This window comes from Myiozetetes cayanensis, unplaced genomic scaffold (genome assembly GCF_022539395.1).
Source record: "Myiozetetes cayanensis isolate MyiCay16 unplaced genomic scaffold, myiCay2020 scf4, whole genome shotgun sequence".
Classification (NCBI taxonomy): domain Eukaryota; kingdom Metazoa; phylum Chordata; class Aves; order Passeriformes; family Tyrannidae; genus Myiozetetes; species Myiozetetes cayanensis.
The window spans coordinates 65,310,879-65,330,794 of record NW_026087631.1 but is presented as its reverse complement, the minus strand read 5'-3'; the positions used below and the strand labels follow the sequence as shown (position 1 = coordinate 65,330,794).

The 19,916-nt window shown below is 47.2% G+C and overlaps 2 protein-coding genes across 5 annotated transcripts in view; one reads left to right on the top strand and one right to left on the bottom strand.

The window, feature by feature from the left end:
- Positions 1-19,916, top strand: part of TPGS2 (tubulin polyglutamylase complex subunit 2) — a 698,248-nt gene that overhangs the window by 19,512 nt on the left and 658,820 nt on the right. For 3 of the 4 annotated variants that reach the window (XR_007630488.1, XR_007630487.1, XR_007630486.1), the window contains exon 7: positions 832-1,695. Coding sequence is in view for 1 of the 4 variants with exons in the window: in XM_050328820.1 (XP_050184777.1) it covers positions 832-1,059 (228 nt within the window). In the remaining 3 variants the exon portion in view is untranslated. Of the gene's footprint in view, positions 1-831; positions 2,803-19,916 lie in introns of those variants that run through there. The other variant, XM_050328820.1, reaches the window with a different exon arrangement.
- LOC126646993 (aquaporin-7-like) lies at positions 4,362-18,192 on the bottom strand. Its single transcript, XM_050328821.1, has 7 exons — positions 18,145-18,192; positions 14,501-14,623; positions 10,725-10,851; positions 7,542-7,679; positions 6,872-6,990; positions 5,408-5,625; positions 4,362-4,521 (listed from the first exon to the last, which is right to left on the bottom strand). The coding sequence occupies exons 1-7, from the start codon at positions 18,190-18,192 to the stop codon at positions 4,362-4,364; spliced, it is 933 nt and encodes a 310-aa protein (XP_050184778.1).

Below are 19,916 nucleotides of genomic sequence, written 5' to 3'. Positions count from 1 at the left end.
CTCCTAGTGCGTTAACCATTACCATTTTTCAAGTTTTCAAGGGAGTATTTAAAGCTGTTTTCCAATAAGCAGTACATGAATAGGTTGATATCTACATTTTGGTATTGGTCTTCTGTTTGTCTTGTTCAAAACATTTTTGATGGTTTCAGTGTGACTTGTAATATTGTAACTCTTACAGTTTTGTTTCCTGGCTTTGTCAATGAAAAAGCAATGGGAAAAATACATAGGAGTTGAGAACTGTAGGTCATAACATTGTGCTGATCTTTGGGAACCAAGAAACTAAACCACTGTAGTTATTTCTAGACAGAAAATCAGAAGTAGAAAGAAAATAAGAGAAACCAACACGAAATCCTTTGTGTAAACCTGTTAAAAAACCTGTGTTATTTTATATGTGAAGAGAGGGGGGAAAGCTGTGTTTTGAGAAGTTCAACTAGTTGGTTTCCAGTTTATAAGCCCATTTAAATTCCGGGTTTTTTAATCTTTTCTGCTTATCTGAATCTAGATACATGTGTTGAGTTTCATCCCCTCCCTTTGCTTTTCCTCCTGTGATTTAAATCAGGGGTTGCTCCCTATAGCAGTCACACTGCAGGAAAGGTAGTGTTAGGTTTGTGTCTGGTTCTTCTCTTACCTATCTGGAATGCAGTTCCAGGACTGTAGCTGTAACCATGCCTTGTGTATCCTTATCACAAACACTCTTCAAAGTCCTGTAAACTGCAAACTGATAAGTGCTGTAGGATTAAAATCATGTCCCAGGGAAGAGGGGGAACAAGATGAAATTGTCTATTTGCAATTTGAATTTAACCTCTTCCTTCCCATAATCCTGCCTTTCAGCAATGGTTTAACATGTACAAACCCATAACCATCAACACAGCACTCCTGTCTGAAGAAGCTGATTCCTTTGTGAACAAGCTGGACCCCAACAAGGTATTTAAAAGCAAGAACAAAACTCCAGTACTCAAAAAGAAACCACCCTCTCAGCCAGCAGGCCCCCAAAAGAGTCACACGAGCATGACCTCTGCCAAGACATCCTCACTAGCTGGGAATACTTCAAGGAAGTGAGATCCCCAGATCTGACCCTGGACGGCATTTGCAATAAGCTCTGATGTTCTCTGCTGCAGAGTCTCAGTGATTCAGACCAAGTTCCTTGTGCATGAATAGATGTGCCCATGGAAAACGTACTGCAGCATTTGCATGAAATATAGCCACGATGTGGATGTAGGTCCTGGAGACTCTTAAGAAAAAAAACTTGAGACATTGATTTCATTCCCTTGTGCTACTTACAGCATGTGTTTTTCAGAGGGCATGAAGGAGCCCTTGATGTCACTGCTCTATAGGGAAGCTTTTGTTCCTGTGCACCTACAGCAGTGAAATGAAGGCCGATGTAAGTCACCATTACTTTAACAGACCATGCTGAAATAGAGGTATGAAGATGTTTCTGCCATCTGCTCTGAAAGAAACCTGTCCTGACCTTGCATGCTGTAGGAGCAGGCTGGAACCTGCTGAACAAAGAAATAACTTCCACTTCAGATAGAATCAGACTCCGCACTTCCCTTTTCTCCTTCCAACTTCTGCTCTGAGATTCATGGTACAGGGGGACCTGGGACTTTGGTGTCTGGTTGCTCTTCTCTGGACCTGCTCCAAAACCTCAATGTCCTTCCTGAACTGAGGGGCTCAGAACTGAACACAATACCCCAGGTGTGGCCTCGCCAGTGCTGAGTACAGGGGAAGGATCACTTCCCTGCTCCTGCTGGCCACACTGTTCTTCATGCAGGCCAGGATACCATTGGCCTTCTTGCCCACCTGGGCACACTGCTGGCTCATCTTCAGCCTCCTGTCAATCAGCACTCCCAGGTCCCTTTCCACCTGGCTGCTCTCCAGCCACTCTGTGCCCAGCCTGTAGCGCTGCAGGGGGTATTGGGGCCAAAGTGCAGGACTAAGAACTTGGCCTTGTTGCACCTCATCCCATTGGAATCAAACCATCTCTCCAGCTTGTCCAGGTCCTTCTGCAGAGCCCTCCTGCCTTCCAGCAGATCAACACTCCCTCCCAACTTGGTGTCATCTGCACGTTTGCTAATGGTACACACAGTCCCCTTATCCAGATCATCAGTAAAGATATTAAATAGAAGTGGGCCCAACACTGATCCCTGGGGGAAAACCACTAGTGACTGGCTGCCAACTGGATGCATGATTCCAAATAAGCCTGAAGGCAGCCAGAAGCTACAAGATCCCACATTGCCTCCCTCTTGCGGGAACCCCTGAGCAAGGGTGAGTCAATGGTCTTGAGTCCCATCAGCAAGGAGGACCCCTTGGTTTGTCACACATTCATTTGCAAAGCTGACCGTTAAAACAGCCTTTGCCTTTTCAGTTGGGTGGGATCTTACCAGGGGCCATTGAGATCCTACAACTTTAGAAGCCCCTGGTGCTGTTTTCTGTACTGTAAGTTTTCAGGTTAGAACTGCACTTTAATCCATTCACTGCTGGTTTTCAGTTACACCTGATTGTTTCCACTACTTTTCTATGCTATTCTGTCTTCCTAGGTGTGCTGGAAATGCATGATAGAACCCAACACATTTTGTGCCTAAACAGGGAAATTAAAGTCACTGTCTTCAAATAAGCATTGATTATTTAAACAGCATCATCTTTAATTTATGAAACCATCACATAATTACACAAGACAAACCTACCTCACAGGGATGTTGTGAGGCTTTCATTAGTATTTGTATGGCCTTCAGAAAAATGAAGCCACTCTGTAAGTGCTTAATAGTATTTTAATAAATACTTAAATATTTTTGTCCAGAGTGATTGGGTATTTGAAGATGCTTTGGGGGGGATGTGCACAAGGATTTGTGGCAAGAGCAAGGTGCAGGCTGGATTGTTTGGGGTTTTTTAGTGCAGTGGGGAATCTCTCAGTGATGGGTTGCAGTGCTTTTAGCACTAATCCATCCTGAGCTATTCTGAAGTTCCCAGTTTAGTTCCCATAGGGGAACTAAAGTCTGACAGCTGTTCCAGTTCTGTCCCATGGTCGCTGTACAAAGTCTCTGCCCCAGCTCAAGCATATTTTGCTGGCTTCCAGTGCTGCCTAGGGCCCACTCTCAAATGCAGTTGCTGCATTGCCTGGCAGCCACCCTCTGCCACCCCCAAAAGGCAAAAGATCTCTGATGCATCCTCTCAAGCTGATGTGTGTCTTGGCACAGGTGAAGATCTGCTGTTGCTGCTCTACTAATATATAAAGTCAGCTCTCATGAGGAAGCACCTACCTCATGCCACAGGAGTCCATTATTTATCCTTTTAATAGGGAGATGGGAATAATCATTAAAGCCAGTAAATGTAATTTTTTGGAATTCTGTGCAGTGATGTTCTGTCCCTTCCTACTCTTGGAGATTTCTTTGTCATTTATTCATGGCACCCAGCCCTGGGACTGCAGTTATGTGCTTGACATACATACCATATGCACTTAAGCACTTTCTAGAAAAGTTAAGACTCTGGTCACCCCCCCAGGAATGCACAGCTTCAGATGGTGTTTTAATCCAATGAGATCTCAAACTTGTAAGGCTGGTGCAGGCCCACTTCCTCATTCAGATGGAGGTAGCAGAATTCCTGCCACAGCAGGGCAACCTCTGCTCATATTTCTCATGCATTCAGAGTGGAAAAAGAATGTGTTAGGGGGTGGTTGTTTGAGTTTTTGGGGATGCTGTCACAGAAGTTATCTGAATTCTTTCATATAGTGGTAGTTGGTGATAGTTCAAGTCTAGCCTGTCAGTAACACACATGGTTCTGTGATGCCAGCATGTTCCAGCAGAGCTGTGGCAGGATTCAGGAGACCCTGTGGTTTAGTTTACTAATTTTTTGATGCTTCCTGAATGTTCAGATTAAAAAAAAAATAAAAATAATAATAAAAAAACCCACCAAGTTCATGTTTCTATTTTAGATTGTCCTTGCTCTTCTCTTTTCTGTGCTCTGCCAAACTATCCTTCAGTAGGATGGTATCTGCCTCTTACCAAGGAATATTCCAGACCAGATTTCTATGTTAATAAACTTAATCCCATTTTTTCTGCCATTGTTGACTCCTGTATTTTGATCTGTATGAATATATAGGTATCTGGAGTCTCGCAGCTCTGCTTTGCTTTTCTTCAAAATGTGATGTTTGCATTTGGGTTTGGGTATTTTTGGTAGATTTTTAAACAGAGAGATTGAATCATTTCTTCAGGTCACAGTCAGGTCCAACCCTACCCAGGTCTGCCCATTATCTCAGAGACCAAGTTTGTCTGGTTAAGCAGAGTGGGTTTACTGAAGACTAGTCCCTCATCTACATGTTGGACAAACAGTGTGCTCCTCCTATGTGTCATCGAAGCACATGGCTGTCACAGCTTGGAAGTCTCCACACCTCTCTCTTCTTTCCTATTTTCAATTTCCTCATCAGGTTGGTTGTGAATATCAATGAAGACTCTATAGATTAAAGCACCAGTAAGACTTCCCAGAATTGGAGCTATGACTGGGACCCACCACCAGTGATGTCCAGCCCTAAAAAGAAACACAGAAAAGGCAGCTGGTGAGCCAGGCTGGAACTTCTTACCCTGGCACTTCATTGTGCAGCAGGAGTGAGCTGAGTCTGCTGGGATGGGGTGAGCTATGTGAGCAGAGGTGCCTGTCCCACTTTGTATACTGGGCTCTGTAACCAGCTTAGGCAAATTTGCTCTCCACCACCTGGTTGCTGGAGGGAAGGTCATTTTCCCCATCAGCATGAAAACGTGGCTCCACACTGTCTGCACGTTTCTTGTTATCCAAAAGAAACAGTCTACGTGATCTTGATGAGTGTGACTCAGGCACAGGCACCCACATTTTCCCTCCCCTTTTCCAGTAACATCTGCACCTCCTCTACCAACCTCTCAAATACATTTTCAGGGAATTTAAGGAAAATGGGCATCTGGGACAGGAGACTCCAGTAATGACCACACCATAGGAAAAGCCATGGCATGGCACCATCCTACTAGACAGGGGAAGGCAAGGTTTCATGTCCAGATTCAGACATCTAAATTTAGGAGAGCTATTCAGCAATCCAGCTGTAAGTACCTGCATTCAGGTGAGTTGAATGCATTCTGGCTCTCTGGTCAGTGCAGTAGCCAGCCAGATCTCCAGTGAATGGGTGAACAGTGTGGTGCCCAAACTGAGGTATCAGAGTGTCAAGGTGAATGCCATGGAGGACAATTAATGTACCCCAAATCTGGTGTACAGAGTAGAGTGCCCAGGGCTCCTCTAGGCACAGCCCTAGCTCTCTGAGAATGGAGAACACACTCTGCAGTGACCACCATCACTTGGCCCAAAGAAAAAGGCCTCAGAACCATTTTATCTTGGGCCTGTCTCCTCTCCTTGCAAGCTGGGCAGTGTAAAAGCAGAACAGGTCACTCACGTGAAGACTTCTGTTCCCCAGCCAGCAATTGCAGTGAAGATCCTGGGGGGCAGGTCCCGGGAGGGGTTTATGGCGTAGCCTGTGTTCATCCCCATTCCCAGGCCGATGCCCAGGACCAGGACACCACAGATCAGGGGCTGAGTGCCTTTCAGGGCTGCGTTGTTTTTGTCATCGTGGATGACGTGAACGCCCAGGACCAGCATAACTGTCGCCGTAAACTGCAGGAGCAGAAAAGGGAGAACAGGTCATGAGAGAGAATGGGGAAGGGGGAAGGATTCTGCTCAGCAGAGGGGAAGAGGCTTCCCAGAATCACAGAGGAGGTAAGATTCATGGTCTGATTAAGGCAGGGAGGACCCAAACTTTACTCCTGCCTCACAGGTGGACTGAAGACAATTCTAGACTCATTTCTCAATAAATCATTTCTCACCTCATCGCCAAAAGTGCTCTAAGACTGATACAAACTTCTCAGCAACAAACTCTCCCTCTCCACCTCTCAAGTCAGGGAAAAGGGTTATTTTAAGTACATTTTGTCTAACAGAAGCAGAGCTTTAGCAAACGGCTAACAAGACAAATCTGATTCTGTCTGGAGGGAGTGATGTTTTTACTATGGCCTGTTGCTTTAGCACTTCCTGCAGATAGCAGATTCTCATCTGAGAAACTGAATGTCCCATCAGTAACAGCACATAGCTGGCATTTGTAGATCTGCAGTGCCCAGTACATCAAGAACCATAGTTTGTATAGAGGTGATAACTCTCTTTCAGCTTCAGGAAATGCAGCTGGAGAGCCTTAGTCTGCTTGCAGAGATGCCAACAAAAGCAAAAACACTTCAGCTCTCAGCAATGTATGTCACTGTCATTTGCTTAATTGGGCAGCAGGGATACCACCTGATGCACAGGAGGCTGAGTGATCAGCTCCCCACCTGTAGCTCTTCCCACTCTCATCACCTCCCTCATCATGCCAAGACAGGAGTTTTGTTAGCTCAGAAACAAAATCACTAGTTCCTAAGATATTCACTGGAAGTGAATCTTCCCTCTCAAGTATCTCAGTGCTTCACACATCCCTTTCCTATTGCTGGGCACCTGGACATTGTGCTGTGTGCTGGGAATCAATTGTACACAGTCTCAGTTGGACTATTCAACTGTAGAGTTTCAGTCCAGGCTGTGCTCATGTGAAGACAGTCCCAGCCTCTCTTTGCTGGGCAGGAGCAGCCAGCACAGCTGCCTAGGGTCATGGACTGGGTGTAGAATCTAAAAAAGGCAAGAACAATTCAGGGAACTGCCCAGAACCCAAAGGAGATAGTTGCTGATACAGGTCAGCTTCTCATTTCCCATCGCTTGTGCTGCACAAAGGAAAAGTGACCGGAGGGCACTTGGACCAAGCTGCAGAGCCTCCTGCCAGCATTACCCTGAAGCAGACCTGTTACCTCCCACCTTTTCCTGGCACACCACAGCCATTCTTACTGACCTCTGTAAAGAAGGCCCCCAGCAAGGATACATTGGGAGCAGGGTAAGTGGAGAAGATCAGTGCAGTGGCAGTTGGTCCTGTGACTGTGAAGTTCCCCTTGGTGTAGTCGTACAGAGCATCTAGGAGAAATGGGAGTTAGGGAACTTAGCACAGAGTTCATCCCACAAGTCACATTCCCATGTCCACCCATTGCAGCCAGCACAGGCGCCAAGGAGAAGAGAGGCGATGGAAGATATGATGGAGGTGACACACTCCTGGCAGGGCGTGATCTCGGCGATACCTATTGCCCACAGACTTTGGTCTGCAATTTCTTCCTTATGTCCCCTATCCCTGCTCCAGCAGCCTGGATGCACTGGAGGCCTCCAACCCTGAGACTGAGACGAGCTGGAAACAAAATGCCGACAAAATGCAACTGCTGCACTTCACTTGAGGACAGGTTTTGAAAGTGGGAATGCCCTGAGCAAAAGGAGTTATGTTGTCCAGGAACTGCATATCCTTCCCAGAGGTATCTGTGACCTGCTCTGACTGTGAACTATAAAGTGTGTCTCACAAGCCTTGCCCTCCTCACCCAGAAATCGTGCTGGGGACTCTAAAAGGAGATATTTTTTACAATGTGAGTTGAATGAAGTGAGAACTACAGCAACCCCTGTGATAAAAGACACAACAGTACCATAGTAGAGGCCAAAGACAGTGGCTGCTGCCAAAAAGGAGCCCAGGAACTGTCCGATCATATAAGCTGTGAGCCTTTTCCAGCTGAGGTTTCCTAAAATCCACTCCGTAATAGTGATGGCAGCATTCAGATGACCTCCTGCAAAATCACAGAAAAAGAGAGTGGCCTCAGCCCTGATGTAGCTGGTTAAGGGCATGTGACTGGGCAGATGCCCCATTCCTAGAAACATTCAAGTCCAGGTTGGACAGGGTTCAGAGTAACCTGCTCTGGTTGAATATGTCCCTGCTCACTGCTGGGCGGTTGGGCTACACGACCTTTAAAGGTCTCTTCCAACCTAAACCATTCCACAGTTCTATGCCCTGTGGTTACCCAGACCTTGTTCCAGAACACCAAGACTCTCTCAGGGCAGGGTCTTACTCCTGGACAGACACAAAATTGACCTGTTCTCCCTGCTCAGCTGAATCATGCAGCTCAAATTGCTACTAGCTTTAGTCTTCTAAAACTTCTGTAGACCACAGGCTGCCTCCAGAGTGTGGATCACCTTACCAGTCAGAGATACCTTTCTTGTCGTGGCATGAGTTTCTCTGTGAGTTTCTCAGTGGGCTTCTCTTTATTGAGCTTAAAAAGAGCCCAGACTTAGCCTACTCTACAGGTAGATGAGGCAAATCTTATCCCAAACAATTGCAAGGCCTTCTGGACACATCAGATAGACAAGAAGGGCCTTGTCCAGGCAAAGCTGAGTACCCCAGCTGATGGGAGCTGTGGGCCCTTAGCCTACCTGGCAGGCAAGGCATGAGGTGCTAGGAAAACTGCAAAATCAGCCACTGGCAACCCATATCTTTGTGACTGCATGGCAAATCCTACACAGGGCTGCTGTCAGGGACTCAGGTGAGCTCTTGGACATCACTGCATTGAGAAGGGGTTGCCAGGATGTTCAACCATGCCCAGATCATAGTTGCTCCCACTTGTTTGAAGCAGACACTGTCCTTCCCTTGCAGAGTTTGTAACCTTGGACTGCATTTCCTGATATCTTTCGGTATGTGGCTTTCATACAGTGCTAGACCATTTTTCCCTGTTTTGATGGGACACTTTCTGTGGAGGAGCTTGGTATCACAATGTTGCTTTTGGAGAAGAACTACATGGATTTGGTGCCCTTGGTGTGTTCTGCAGGCCCCATGTCCCCACAAGTCTAAAGGAAATCATAGAATCATAGAATCATAGAATAGATTGGGTTGGAAAAGACCTCCAAGATCATCAAGTCCAACCCCTGATCCAACTCTAATTACTATATCATGGCACTAAGGGCCATGTCCAATCTCTTTTTAAAAACTTCCAGGGATGGTGAATCCACCACCTCTCTGGGCAGGCCATTCCAATGCCTGATCACCCTCTCTGTAAAGAATTTCTTCCTAACATCTAACCTAAACTTCCCCTGGCAGAGCTTGAGCCCATGTCCCCTTGTCCTGTTGTTGGTTGCCTGGGAGAAGAGACCAACGCCCACCTGGCTATAACTTCCCTTCAGGTAGTTGAAGAGAGTGATGAGGTCACCTCTAAGCCTTCTCTTCTCTAGACTAAACAATCCCAGCTCCCTCAGCCTCTCCTCATAGGACTTGTGCTCAAGTCCCTTCACCAGCCTGGTTGCTCTTCTCTGGACCCGCTCCAGCACCTCAATATCCTTCCTGAACTGAGGGGCCCAGAGCTGAACACAATACTCAAGGTGTGGCCTCACCAACGCAGAGTACAGGGGAAGGATCACTTCCCTGCTCCTGCTGGCCACACTGTTCCTGATGCAGGCCAGGATGCCATTGGCCTTCTTGGCCACCTGGGCACACTGCTGGCTCATGTTCAGCTTCCTGTCAATCAGCACCCCCAGGTCCCTTTCTTGCCCAGTAGGTATAAACTTTAGGGGTCAGTAAATGTTCCAGCCTTAATGACCATCTCCTACTCCAGACTCCAGAAGGGGTAAGATGCAGACACCCATTGTCTCATTAAAGTGGAGGAGAAAGTGAAGTAAAAGTGCATGTATTGCCTTGCTACAGTCCAACAACCACAACTGAAACTGGGGGTAGATCCCTTTTTCTTTGATCCTCTGCTCCTTTGCGGGTATGACCAGCCATTTCAGAGATCACAAGAAGCATCTTGTGACACACTGAAGCCAAACTACTATGATAGGAAGCCCTGAAGTCTGCTCCATAACCAGACTGTTGCTGGCTGAGCTGAGATCCCTTCCCTCTGCCCTCAGCAGAGGAGCTTCTTCTCAAAAGTCACTTGGGACTGCTGGGACCTACTGTTCTCAGCCCACTTTTCCCAGGATGTTTCCACCACCTCCAAAATGTCAAGGAAACCAAGACCTGACTGCTCGCGTGGAAAATTTTTCCAAGAAAGCCCTAGGCTTGGACCTCATTCTGCTTCAACAGTTCACGAGAAAAGAATTGCTTTAATTTTCTGCCCATTAGAGCCATTAATCTTGTCTCTTGGTGCAAATCAGTGCAGAAATAGCACAAGGCAAAGGTAACGCTCTGTCACGTGAGGGATGGCACTCCACCGCCCTGAAACACCACCTCCCGAATTCATGTGGGGCATGTGGGCGTGGATGTGGATGGTTGGAGGAAATTTGCATACCATTCCTTATTGTGACATCAGCAGTAAGCTCTCCTTTGCAATGAATTATTTACTTCCCCACGGGTTGTATCAGCAGCATGTTTTGGGAGCTCCCTGTCTCCTTAGGCCATGATGGCATATCCCAGCTGCCTAATGGGAGAACTGCTGAGACCTGGCTCTGCAGCAGGAGGGGAAGGCAGAACCTCTGCCACCCTCCCTTTCCCACTTGCCCCATCACAGCTCAGAACACAAGTTTGGGGGCAGCATGCTGTAGGTGTGCTGTGCCTGCCTTGTCCCTTGCTTCCCCTGGCAGTGCCAAGCCACCGCAATTCCTTGGCCTGGCCTCTGACCTGCCCCTCCTCCCAGACTTGTCTGTGTTCTCCAGCTCACAAAGCTGACCCTGGTCATGGTCACCAACCAGACCTGCTCTACTCTTCTTGCTTGGGTACCCTAGGACTGCCCTTTTTGGGGTGAGGGCACTGCTCCACCTTTCCATATTATCAGCCCCTCCACAGCCCACTGGTGCTGTTCCCAATGCATGCGACCTTTAGGGGACATGGATATGTCCCATGTCCTGCTCACCAGATATTCCTCCAGATGCATGGATTCCCAAAGTAACACCAATGCCAAATGCCATATTGATGCTCAGATAGTGACCAGTGTTTCCTTTTCCTAATACCACTTGTGCCACAGAGGACAAGCCGAAAACCTGTGGAAAAAGAAAGAGAGAAAGGAGTGTTAAAAGTATATATGAAAAATATTTAAAAGTTGCTGTGGTAGACTGATCTTCTTTGCTACTTTTTCTGCAATACGAATAAACTCCCCAAGACAGGAAGTCTCTAAGGTGCTATGGTCAGAAGACAAAGAACAAGCCTCCCCTGCAAAAATTGAAGTGATACCTGGGATACTTCTCATTGGTGCCCATCAAACCAAACCAGGCACTCTTGTTCTGCTTGAGTTTGCGGAGACAAACCCCAAACACCCACACCAAGAGCTGGGGCTCAGTGAGGATCATTCACACAGCCACAGCAGAGGTGTCTGGGCCTGAAACCCAGACATGAGGTAGGGGAGAATCACCATGGACCACGCAGGGGCAATGTGCAAGATGGATGGAAGGAGGGTGAGCAGATTCCTATTGTCTTTCTTTTCCTAGTGTGCAATTTCCTGACTAAAAATGTAGTTTGGGCAGCATATAGCTATTTACCAAACTCGACTCCAATTTTGGTAACATTCCAGCAGAAGACAAGAGAGGAAATTCTGGTTTGACTTTCCCATTCAATACATAAGACTTTCGGTTTGAAAACAGCCAAAGTTTCGATATTTTTTTAATGACTAAAGGAGAAACAGTGAAAAAATTAAAAGTAAACACTCTCCAGCAGGGAAAGACATATTCAAGAAATTGCTCTGTCCTGAAAATAAGTTTTATGTCAGTTTTTAAATATGGTAACAGATTGGAAAAATCAGTTCTTTGAATGCTCTTACACCAAAATCTGGAGAAGGATGACGCTTCTTGTGAGGTTTCGGCCTCACAAACCACTTAGGGTTTGGAAAGTGTATCCTGTATATCCTGCTCCTTGGGCTGCACTGATATTTAAGCAGGATGACATGTCTTTCAAAAACAAGGAAGTCAATATGTTCTCCAGCATCTAGACTTCTCCTCTGACTTGTATTGTTTTTCTGATCTTTTCTGGCTGCTCTGCCTGGATCCACATTTTATCTCATGCATCTGCTTCCCCTCAATGCTTTCAGACATCACCCAAATCCCCTGCTCCCCCGGGGCTGCTGTTTTATCTCTCTCATATACACAGACCACGCACACCCTGTGCTTTGCACAGAGCTGCAGCCTGCACAGTGTGAGCTCTTCTCAGATTGCCTTAGCAAAAAGCACCAAAAGCAGTTTATGATGTCCAGCAGCATCTGCAAAGCATCTGCATATTCATCTCTGAATTTTCCAAAACTAAGATCCAAGAGAAGGCAAATGCATAAGGCACAGGTTTTGCAGGAGAGCACACAGGTGCAGAGAGAAGGTTACAAGGCAGGAGATATAATTGTGCATGAACAGCATTATGCTGAAAAAGAAACACAAGACAGGGCACAGAATTTATTTTTCAGCACAGATCCAAACCTCTCTTCTCTTCCTGTATCCTCACAGTCCCAAAATACTTTCTTTTTTTTTTCCTTCTTCCCTAGCCCTTGTGCTTTTTAGTCCTGCTGTCTGGTTCCTCCTTTATCAGCATTGCCAGTCTATTAAAGTGAGAGGCCCTGGAGGTGAGTGCTGTTGTCCGAATAACAGCCATCCAGGCATCCTGGAGGTGTATCCAGCACATTCCCATTTGCACTGAGGGCCAAGATGCTGCTGAAGAGCTGGGTGCTGGATGATGCTCACCATCAGCCCTTGATGGGAGTCCACTTTAATTCTATTCCCTCACATGGATCAGTGAGGGAAGAGCCAATGTGAGCTGCAGGCCACGCAATCTGCCTTGGACTGTCAGAGTGCAAAGAGAAGTCTCTACCTCATGCTACTTCCCAGAGACAGCCATGGCAGGACAACCCTGAATTGTTCTTTATCACTTGGTAACTTCTACCACCAAATAACAAAGGGAATAGCAGGCAGTTTGCTTTTGGAAAATGATTTGCTAAGCTGTTTCTGAGGCCTCACAGATGCCTGTGCTCTGACTTACTATGGGTACAAAACTACCTAGGAGTGAACTTCAAGGAGGTGGATGTGCAATGTGGTGTGATAAAAAGCAACCACGCTCTGCATGGGCAGTTGTTGCTCCTCTAAATGAGCACCTTTGTTTGTACAGACAGCTCTGTCAAAAGGTCCCTATGCTTATACAAATCCTTCCTCCTGCGCAGATCTCCAAGTGTAAGTTATTTGGGTTATGCTCAGCCTTTGCATGCCAGCCTCTGTCCAGTTCAAAGCATCTCAGCCCAGGCTAAGTCCAGGTGTAGTAACTTGGCACAGACAGACACTGGTCTTTTTGAGAGGAGGATCTCATTGCACTCACAGTGTCCAACACTCACAGTCTCTGATCCCCCTGGGTACTTCATCCTCACCAGAGATCAATTCTGACTGTAAAGCCTTCCTTGCCCTTTCCCCAAACATTCAGAAGCAGCCCAAGAGCTCAAGCCCACTTGGCTTTTTCTTTGTGAAACAGATCCCTCAGGCAAGGGGGGAGTTTATGTGTGATTTGGATAAACACTACTCAGTTGGCAGCAAGAAAACCAAAAGTGAAATCCTGGCATACTTCACACCCGGTAATTACATTTCCTAATGGTGGGCTGTTCCTCTGGAAGGTTCATTACTCTGGCAACACCAAAAGAGGAAGATGGATGAACTCTGCTTTCATTTCACAGCAGCTGTCTGTAATAGGGGAGTTAGGGTCTGCCCCCCAGGCCTGTTCAGGACCCACCAACCACACCATTACCCCTGGCACAGCAGGAAGAAAAGCCTCAATTCACTGTATGGGATCTTTCAGGGTGTTTGACACGAATGTTGTGTTAGTTCATCTGACCAGACACTGCTCTTTGATTTCATTCCCAAACTCTTCCTCAGTTTTCTCCCAGGAGACAACTGAAACAATGACATGTCCAGAGAAGGGCAGTGGAGCTGGGGAAGGGTCTGGAGCACAAATCTGATGAGCGATGTCTGAGGGAGGTGGGGGTGTTCAGCTGGGAGAAAAGGAGGTTCAAAAACCTTATTACTCTTTACAGCTACCTGAAAGGATGGTGTAGCCAGATGGGGGTCAGTCTCTTTCTTCCAGGTAACAAATGACAGAAGAGGAAACAGCCTCAAGTTGTACCAGGGGAGATTTAGACTGGATATTAGGAAAAATTTATTCACCAACCGGGTTGCAAAACATTGTAACAGGCCGGCCAGGGAAGTGGTGGAGGTATAAATATTAAATATATATTATAATATATCTGTATTATATATGGATATTATGATCTATACAACACCCTGGAGGTATTTAAAAGATGTGTAGATGTGGCACTCAGGGACATGGTTTAGTGGTGGGATTGGCAGTGCTGGGTTAATGGTTGAACTCTTAAAGGTCTTTCCCAACCTAAATGGTTCTGTGATACTGTGATTCTATCCCACCTGCTTCACTGTCTCCCAGCACCCACCTCCCACTCCCTGCATCACTTTTTAGCTCCAGAAGCTTTTTGGCAGATAGTTTACCTGATGAGAAATTGCCATCCCACCACAGCAGAGGGGTGAGCAATAACAGCCACTGAGCAACCCTGAGGATGCGGTAGGAAACCACTGACCTTACAAATTGCTGTTTTGAATGGTTGCACACACACACACACACACACATACACACGCATGTCTGGACCCATCTCCTCCTTACCATGAGGATGAATGTTCCCAGTGCTTCTGCCAGCAGCTCCTTCATGATGCCGCTACGAAGCGTGAGCGCCTTCTGAATCTTCTCAAACATTGTCCGCTCCGACCTCGGGAGGTAGACACGGTGCTGCTGTTGTGAAAACACACTTCAATGCGCTGAGCCAAGTTACCCTTTGAAACTTGGCACCCTCTCTTCAGCCCCAGACACCTTCATTCATTTGGTTAACGATGAACAAGCCAATAAAGCAGCAGCTAGCTTCAAAGTCTACCCCCACACATGTGCCATCCTTTAAAAGCTATATCATATGGATGCAATATTTCTATTACTGGGGCATCACAGACCCTGTGTGTCTACCCAGGAACAGCCTATCCTCAGAACAGTGGAGCTGTAAGTAGCCTTGTTATGCTCTTAAGGCTGTCTTTCTCAGCAAACTTTTTCACTGGAACTGAAAGGGAATTTTTGCTCTGCTCTACATTGTAACCCACTCACTGGTGGTTTGATGCCATTTTTTTTCAAACAGATTGGATTAGGACCATTTTCCCATGCAGGACTATTTGGATGCCCATTCTGCAGCGAGGGTGCTCTGCCTGTAGCCTGTGTGCACTGCTGTCCTCAGCTGGGAAGAGCACAATGCATTGCTTCTTGTTGAATGCACCTGTGTCTGCAGTGACATCTCACTAGCGGAGAGTCGTGCCACCAGCCACCCTGTCTGTCTTCTTGTGTGGGGCAAGGAGAAACCCAGCTCAGAAATGGTTTACAGAGACCTTCAGTCTCATCTAGCTGCCAGAGCAGAACCATTGCTGTCCTGATTCCTCCTCCATCTCCTGATTCCCTCTGCTTATCTCCCTCCTTACCAGGTGCTCTTACCTCTCCACGGTGAAAATGTTTTAATGCCCTTGTTTAATCATGGAAAAACTTACATCCATTGAACACTCAAGACCTTTCCCTGTGAGCCTTATCTGGTTCTTTGTTGGTTTTCTTCACCTTCCTCTCAGCCTGCTGCAGCTTCTCAGCGTGGCTCTGCAGAGGACAGCTCTGCAGAGGTTACCAGCAGCTGCCCCAGTGGGGACATGGTGCTCTGCTCGTGCTGCCCATGATTGTTGCTTCCCTTTGCTCTACTGCATAGGCAAAAGTTGATGAGCTTTCTTTCACCCACAGGACCCTCGGCAGCTGTATGGAAGAACCTGTGAAGCTGATCCTCCTCTGCTCCATAGATGATTGTCTATCTTCTGGCAGGGAGAGTTTTATGCAATGGGGTAATCCCTCCTCCAGGAACAGATTAGCCTTTGACCCCCAGTGAATGTCTGGACAAATATGCAGTAAATTACTAGTCTGTCTCTGACACTAAGGAGCATCTAATTATGACAGATGGTGATCATGTTGCTTGCAAGAGTGTTCCTACTGCATATTCCTAGGTGGGAAGGCTTTTTTCCTAAGAATCTGTGAGCTGTGCTGTGGCACAGAACAAGCACCAGATAAATCTTTCTAGGTCACTTCATTCTCTGCCATGCAACTGTTTATTGGTGGAGCACAAACGTGGGCCGTGGAGCACCAGGTTGGGGTAGTGACAAGAGCATCAAGTTTGTTTTGCACATGGTGGTTTCCAGGTGACTTTACATGTCACCTGAGATCTGCAAGTATTGGAGGTCTCGCAGCCTTTCTCAGGTGGACAAGGTGTGAGTGGGTCAGTATCACCCACAACTGGATCTACAACTTTGTTTTTCACTCCTGGATCTCAGGGAGCCTTCCAAGTGGATTCTTTCCCTGTGGACTATGAATCCTCTGTGTCGCTGATAGGCTTTGTCTCCTGCATTCAGGCTTTAACTATAGGCATTCCCATATTCTGATTTGGGCTGAAAAATGGACAGGTACTTCCTGAGAACAGGGGGTTCCCATGGACTTGCAGTTTTCTCAGGAAAAAAAAAAAAAAGCAGTCTCAATTCACAATAGAAATCTTAGGTTTGGTGATAATATTTGTAGCGTGATTCCCAACATTACCACTGAATTCCCTAAAATTTCAGCATGCTTCTAGTATGGCATCATGAATCACTAGATATGTGTCTTGCTGCTGCCTGTCCTTTGGTTCAGGTCATTCCACAAGATGGCACTGAGACATTAATTTCTCCTTTAAAAGTGTTCAGAAGGGTTCCTCTGTTGGCCACTGAAAATGTGAGAACTGTAATTTTGCAGTTCTTCCAGGTATTTTTAGACATTGAAGTGACAGAGGTGTTCAAGGAGAGTAACAATAACAAAACCAACACCTTTCCATAGGTCATGTAGGTCAGAGCACCTCTATTCTGACAGCACACAAACCCAAAGTCTGTGAGCCTGCACCTGACACATTACACTTTACAGACGGCAGGGAAAAACAGGCAGCTCCAACGGGCAGTTCTTCCCCACCTAAAATAAGCATCTGAGGCCAGACCTATGAGTCACACTAGATATTGACACTTTCCCTCCAGTGTCTGCACAGGGATATGAGTGATGGGTTCCAAAGTGCACACCCACGTGGAGGTACCTACCCCCAGGTGAGCTGGACTGTCCCTCTCCCTGCATCCAGATATAGTGATCTTGAGCAAGTGTAAACCATGTGAGTCAGCCAAGGGCTGGATTGCAAATATCTGCTGGTTGCCCAATGGTACCTGCTAGTACTTGCTCAGTTTCACTTACCCGCAGGGCTGATGGGGATCTCTGGGGTCACTAAATACACTCCTGACACAGACAGCCACATCACATCAACCCTTCGGTGACCAGGCAAGGCTCCATTTTAGGGGTAGGTGCTTTTTGCCCAATTCCTCCTGTTGGACCCCATCACCAGAACTTGCTGGTCTGGAGATTAGACACTTTCCTCTAATTTTAGGCCAAATTCTCAAAGCTGTTTGTCCATGTGCCAGCATTACCCCATCACAGCCATGAGGTAATTTATTTCTTGCACGTGCTATCCTTAAAAGTGTTCCTATAAGGTTTGTTAGAAGAGCATTAGCTGTTTGTGTTTAGCTCCACAGTGCCTCCTGATGTGTACCTTGATTTCTTCACAGGTTGAAACTTCACTCAGCATTGGCCTTACAAGGATTTTACCACGTTTCCCCCTGCCCATTAGGCAGCCACCTGCTAAAACAAACCCATTTTCTTCTGTAAGGCAGGTGTGCTTTCAGCAATAGTAATAAAGGTCTCAGTTTGGAGAGGAAGGTTTTTGGCACAGTCAAGGTGTGCTGGTGTTGATACTCATGGTACTGAAGAACGGGGGAATAATGCCCCTGGATCCTGCTAGAGCTGACCCAGGAAGGATGACAACCCAGGAACTCCAAGGCATTCTGCAGGGAATAACTTCTCTGACTCAGTTTGACAGTGCACATGCTCCTCTGCACCTAGGAGCTCATTTCTCTCTTAACTGGGCTAATCAGCAGGTGGAACATTGCCACTGCAGATGCTGCAGCCCTGCTGGTGGAACTTTTTCTCCCTAGAGGCCAAGAGGAGCATGAGCAGAGAGCACAGCAGAGGATGAGAACAGCTTGCTCCTCAATCAGATCAACTGAACAGGGTACTGAGATATCTCCAATGCCCTTGAGGAAGCAAGACCCAGTCAGAGAGATCATTACAGCGCTGGTATGACCTTAGCTGTCCAGTACAGACCCCAGCTGACATACCCTAGACTGCCTATTCCCTGTGGTCTCATATTTAACACTCATGGTCATTTTTTACAGATGGCAGGCACCAAGCAAGTTGCAGACACCCCTGATATTTGTCTCCCAGCAGATGGCTTTGCTCTCTGTACTGTTATCCTGCTCTCCATTCCCAGGATACCTCTCTCCACAGCATTTCAGCTCACCCCACACACCCCTGTCCCTTGCCCTGAAGCTGACCAAGGATTCATCACCTGCACGTAGTCATCCATGATACCAGGCTGGCTCTTATCGTGCTGGGCAGAAGTGGGAGGTGAAGGGACAAATAGAAGGAGATTCACTGGTGGGATCCTGCTTCAGGCGCAGTGCTGCCCTGCCCCAGGCCGCTACAGCTTACTCAAACTGAGGTAATCCGTGAGGGGATAGTGCCAGCAGGAGCAGAGTTAGTCAGGGAGAGCAGGGCTCTGCACGACGGGGTTGCCGGGGTGGCACTGTCCCCATTGTTGGGCAACAGAGCGGAACCCTCCTGGCCAGCAGGGACCCACCCACTCCATGGGCTCCCCATGGGCCACTCTCCTCCTGCTCTTGTTTGACTTATAGACAGAATCAGGTCATTCTTGTAGGAAGCAATTCGTGGTGGTTTTTGAGGCACCCTGCTAGCTTTGATCTGTGAAAAGCCCTAAAAAATGTCCCCTGTCCACAAATATTTAACAGGGAGTGAAATGGAGGCACAGGGGTAGCTCAGGTCATAGAATCATAGAATGTTAAGGATTGGAAGAGACCTTAAAGATCACCTAATCCCAACCGCCCTAGCCATGGGCAGAGACACCCCCCACTAGACCAGGTTCCTCAAGGCCTTATCCAGCCTGGCCTTGAACACTGGCAGGACTGGGACATCCAGAATCTCCCTGAGCAACCCATTCCACTACATTACCACCCTCACAGTAAAGTATTTCTTTTAAACTAAATTTCCCCTCTTTCAGTTTATACCCGTAATCCTTGTCCTATCAGTACAGTTCCTGACAAAAGGCTCCCTCACCAGCTTTCCTGTAGGCCCCTTCAGATACTGGAAGGTTTCTATGAGATCTCCACACAACCTTCTCCAGGCTGAACAGTCCCAGCTTTCTCAGCCTTTCTTCATAGGGGAGGTGCTCCACTCCTCTTATCAATAGGACTTGTTCTAACAGTTTCATTTCCTCTTTATGTTTAGGGCACCAGAACTGTGTGCAGTAAAGGTCCAACAAGGTACCCATGGGATTTCCCACAAGGTCCTGCCAGCTCCCCATTTGCCATCATCCCTCATTTCCATGAGCATCTTTTTCTCCTGGCCTGCTCAGGGCCATGCTCTAGGTGAGGGAACAACCTGTCCTAGGACCTCACCTTGGGAATCTCCAGAGCCCGACAGAGAGCAGCAGGCCCTGTGGGTGCAAATGCTGTCACTGAGCTTTGAGTTGCCTGCTCAGGCCTGCTTTCAATCCACAGATAAAGAGAAAGCTGGGGAAACCACAGGGCTCACAGGACATCACCACCCAGCAGATAAGAGGAGACAGGCTTTCTCCTAAAGGAGCACAAACACTCACACTCTGAAAGCAGGGATTAAAGGGGAAAGGCTGCAGGCTGAGGGAGGAGATATCGGATCAAGTGAATGAGGTCTTGAAGTTGCAGAGAGTGGTGGAGCCAGCACACTGATATGAACATTACCCTGCCTCTGGCTGTACAACAGAGACAGCACAGCGTGGCTCTGTCCCACCCTCAGGATGCAAGGAGTTCGGCCTTACAGACGGTGCCACACACAA

What these genes read in the sequence shown, in the direction of transcription:
- LOC126646993 (XM_050328821.1), bottom strand. Translation starts at nt 18,192, where the DNA reads ATGACCATGAGTGTTAAATATGAGACCACAGGGAATAGGCAGTCTAGG. An exon ending in TGTCTTTGGCCTCTACTATG is followed by an intron (nt 6,991 to 7,541) that starts GTACTGTTGTGT and finishes CATTTCTCCTAG; the next exon opens with ATGCTCTGTACGACTACACC. An exon ending in TGGGGAACAGAAGTCTTCAC is followed by an intron (nt 4,522 to 5,407) that starts GTGAGTGACCTG and finishes GTTTCTTTTTAG; the next exon opens with GGCTGGACATCACTGGTGGT.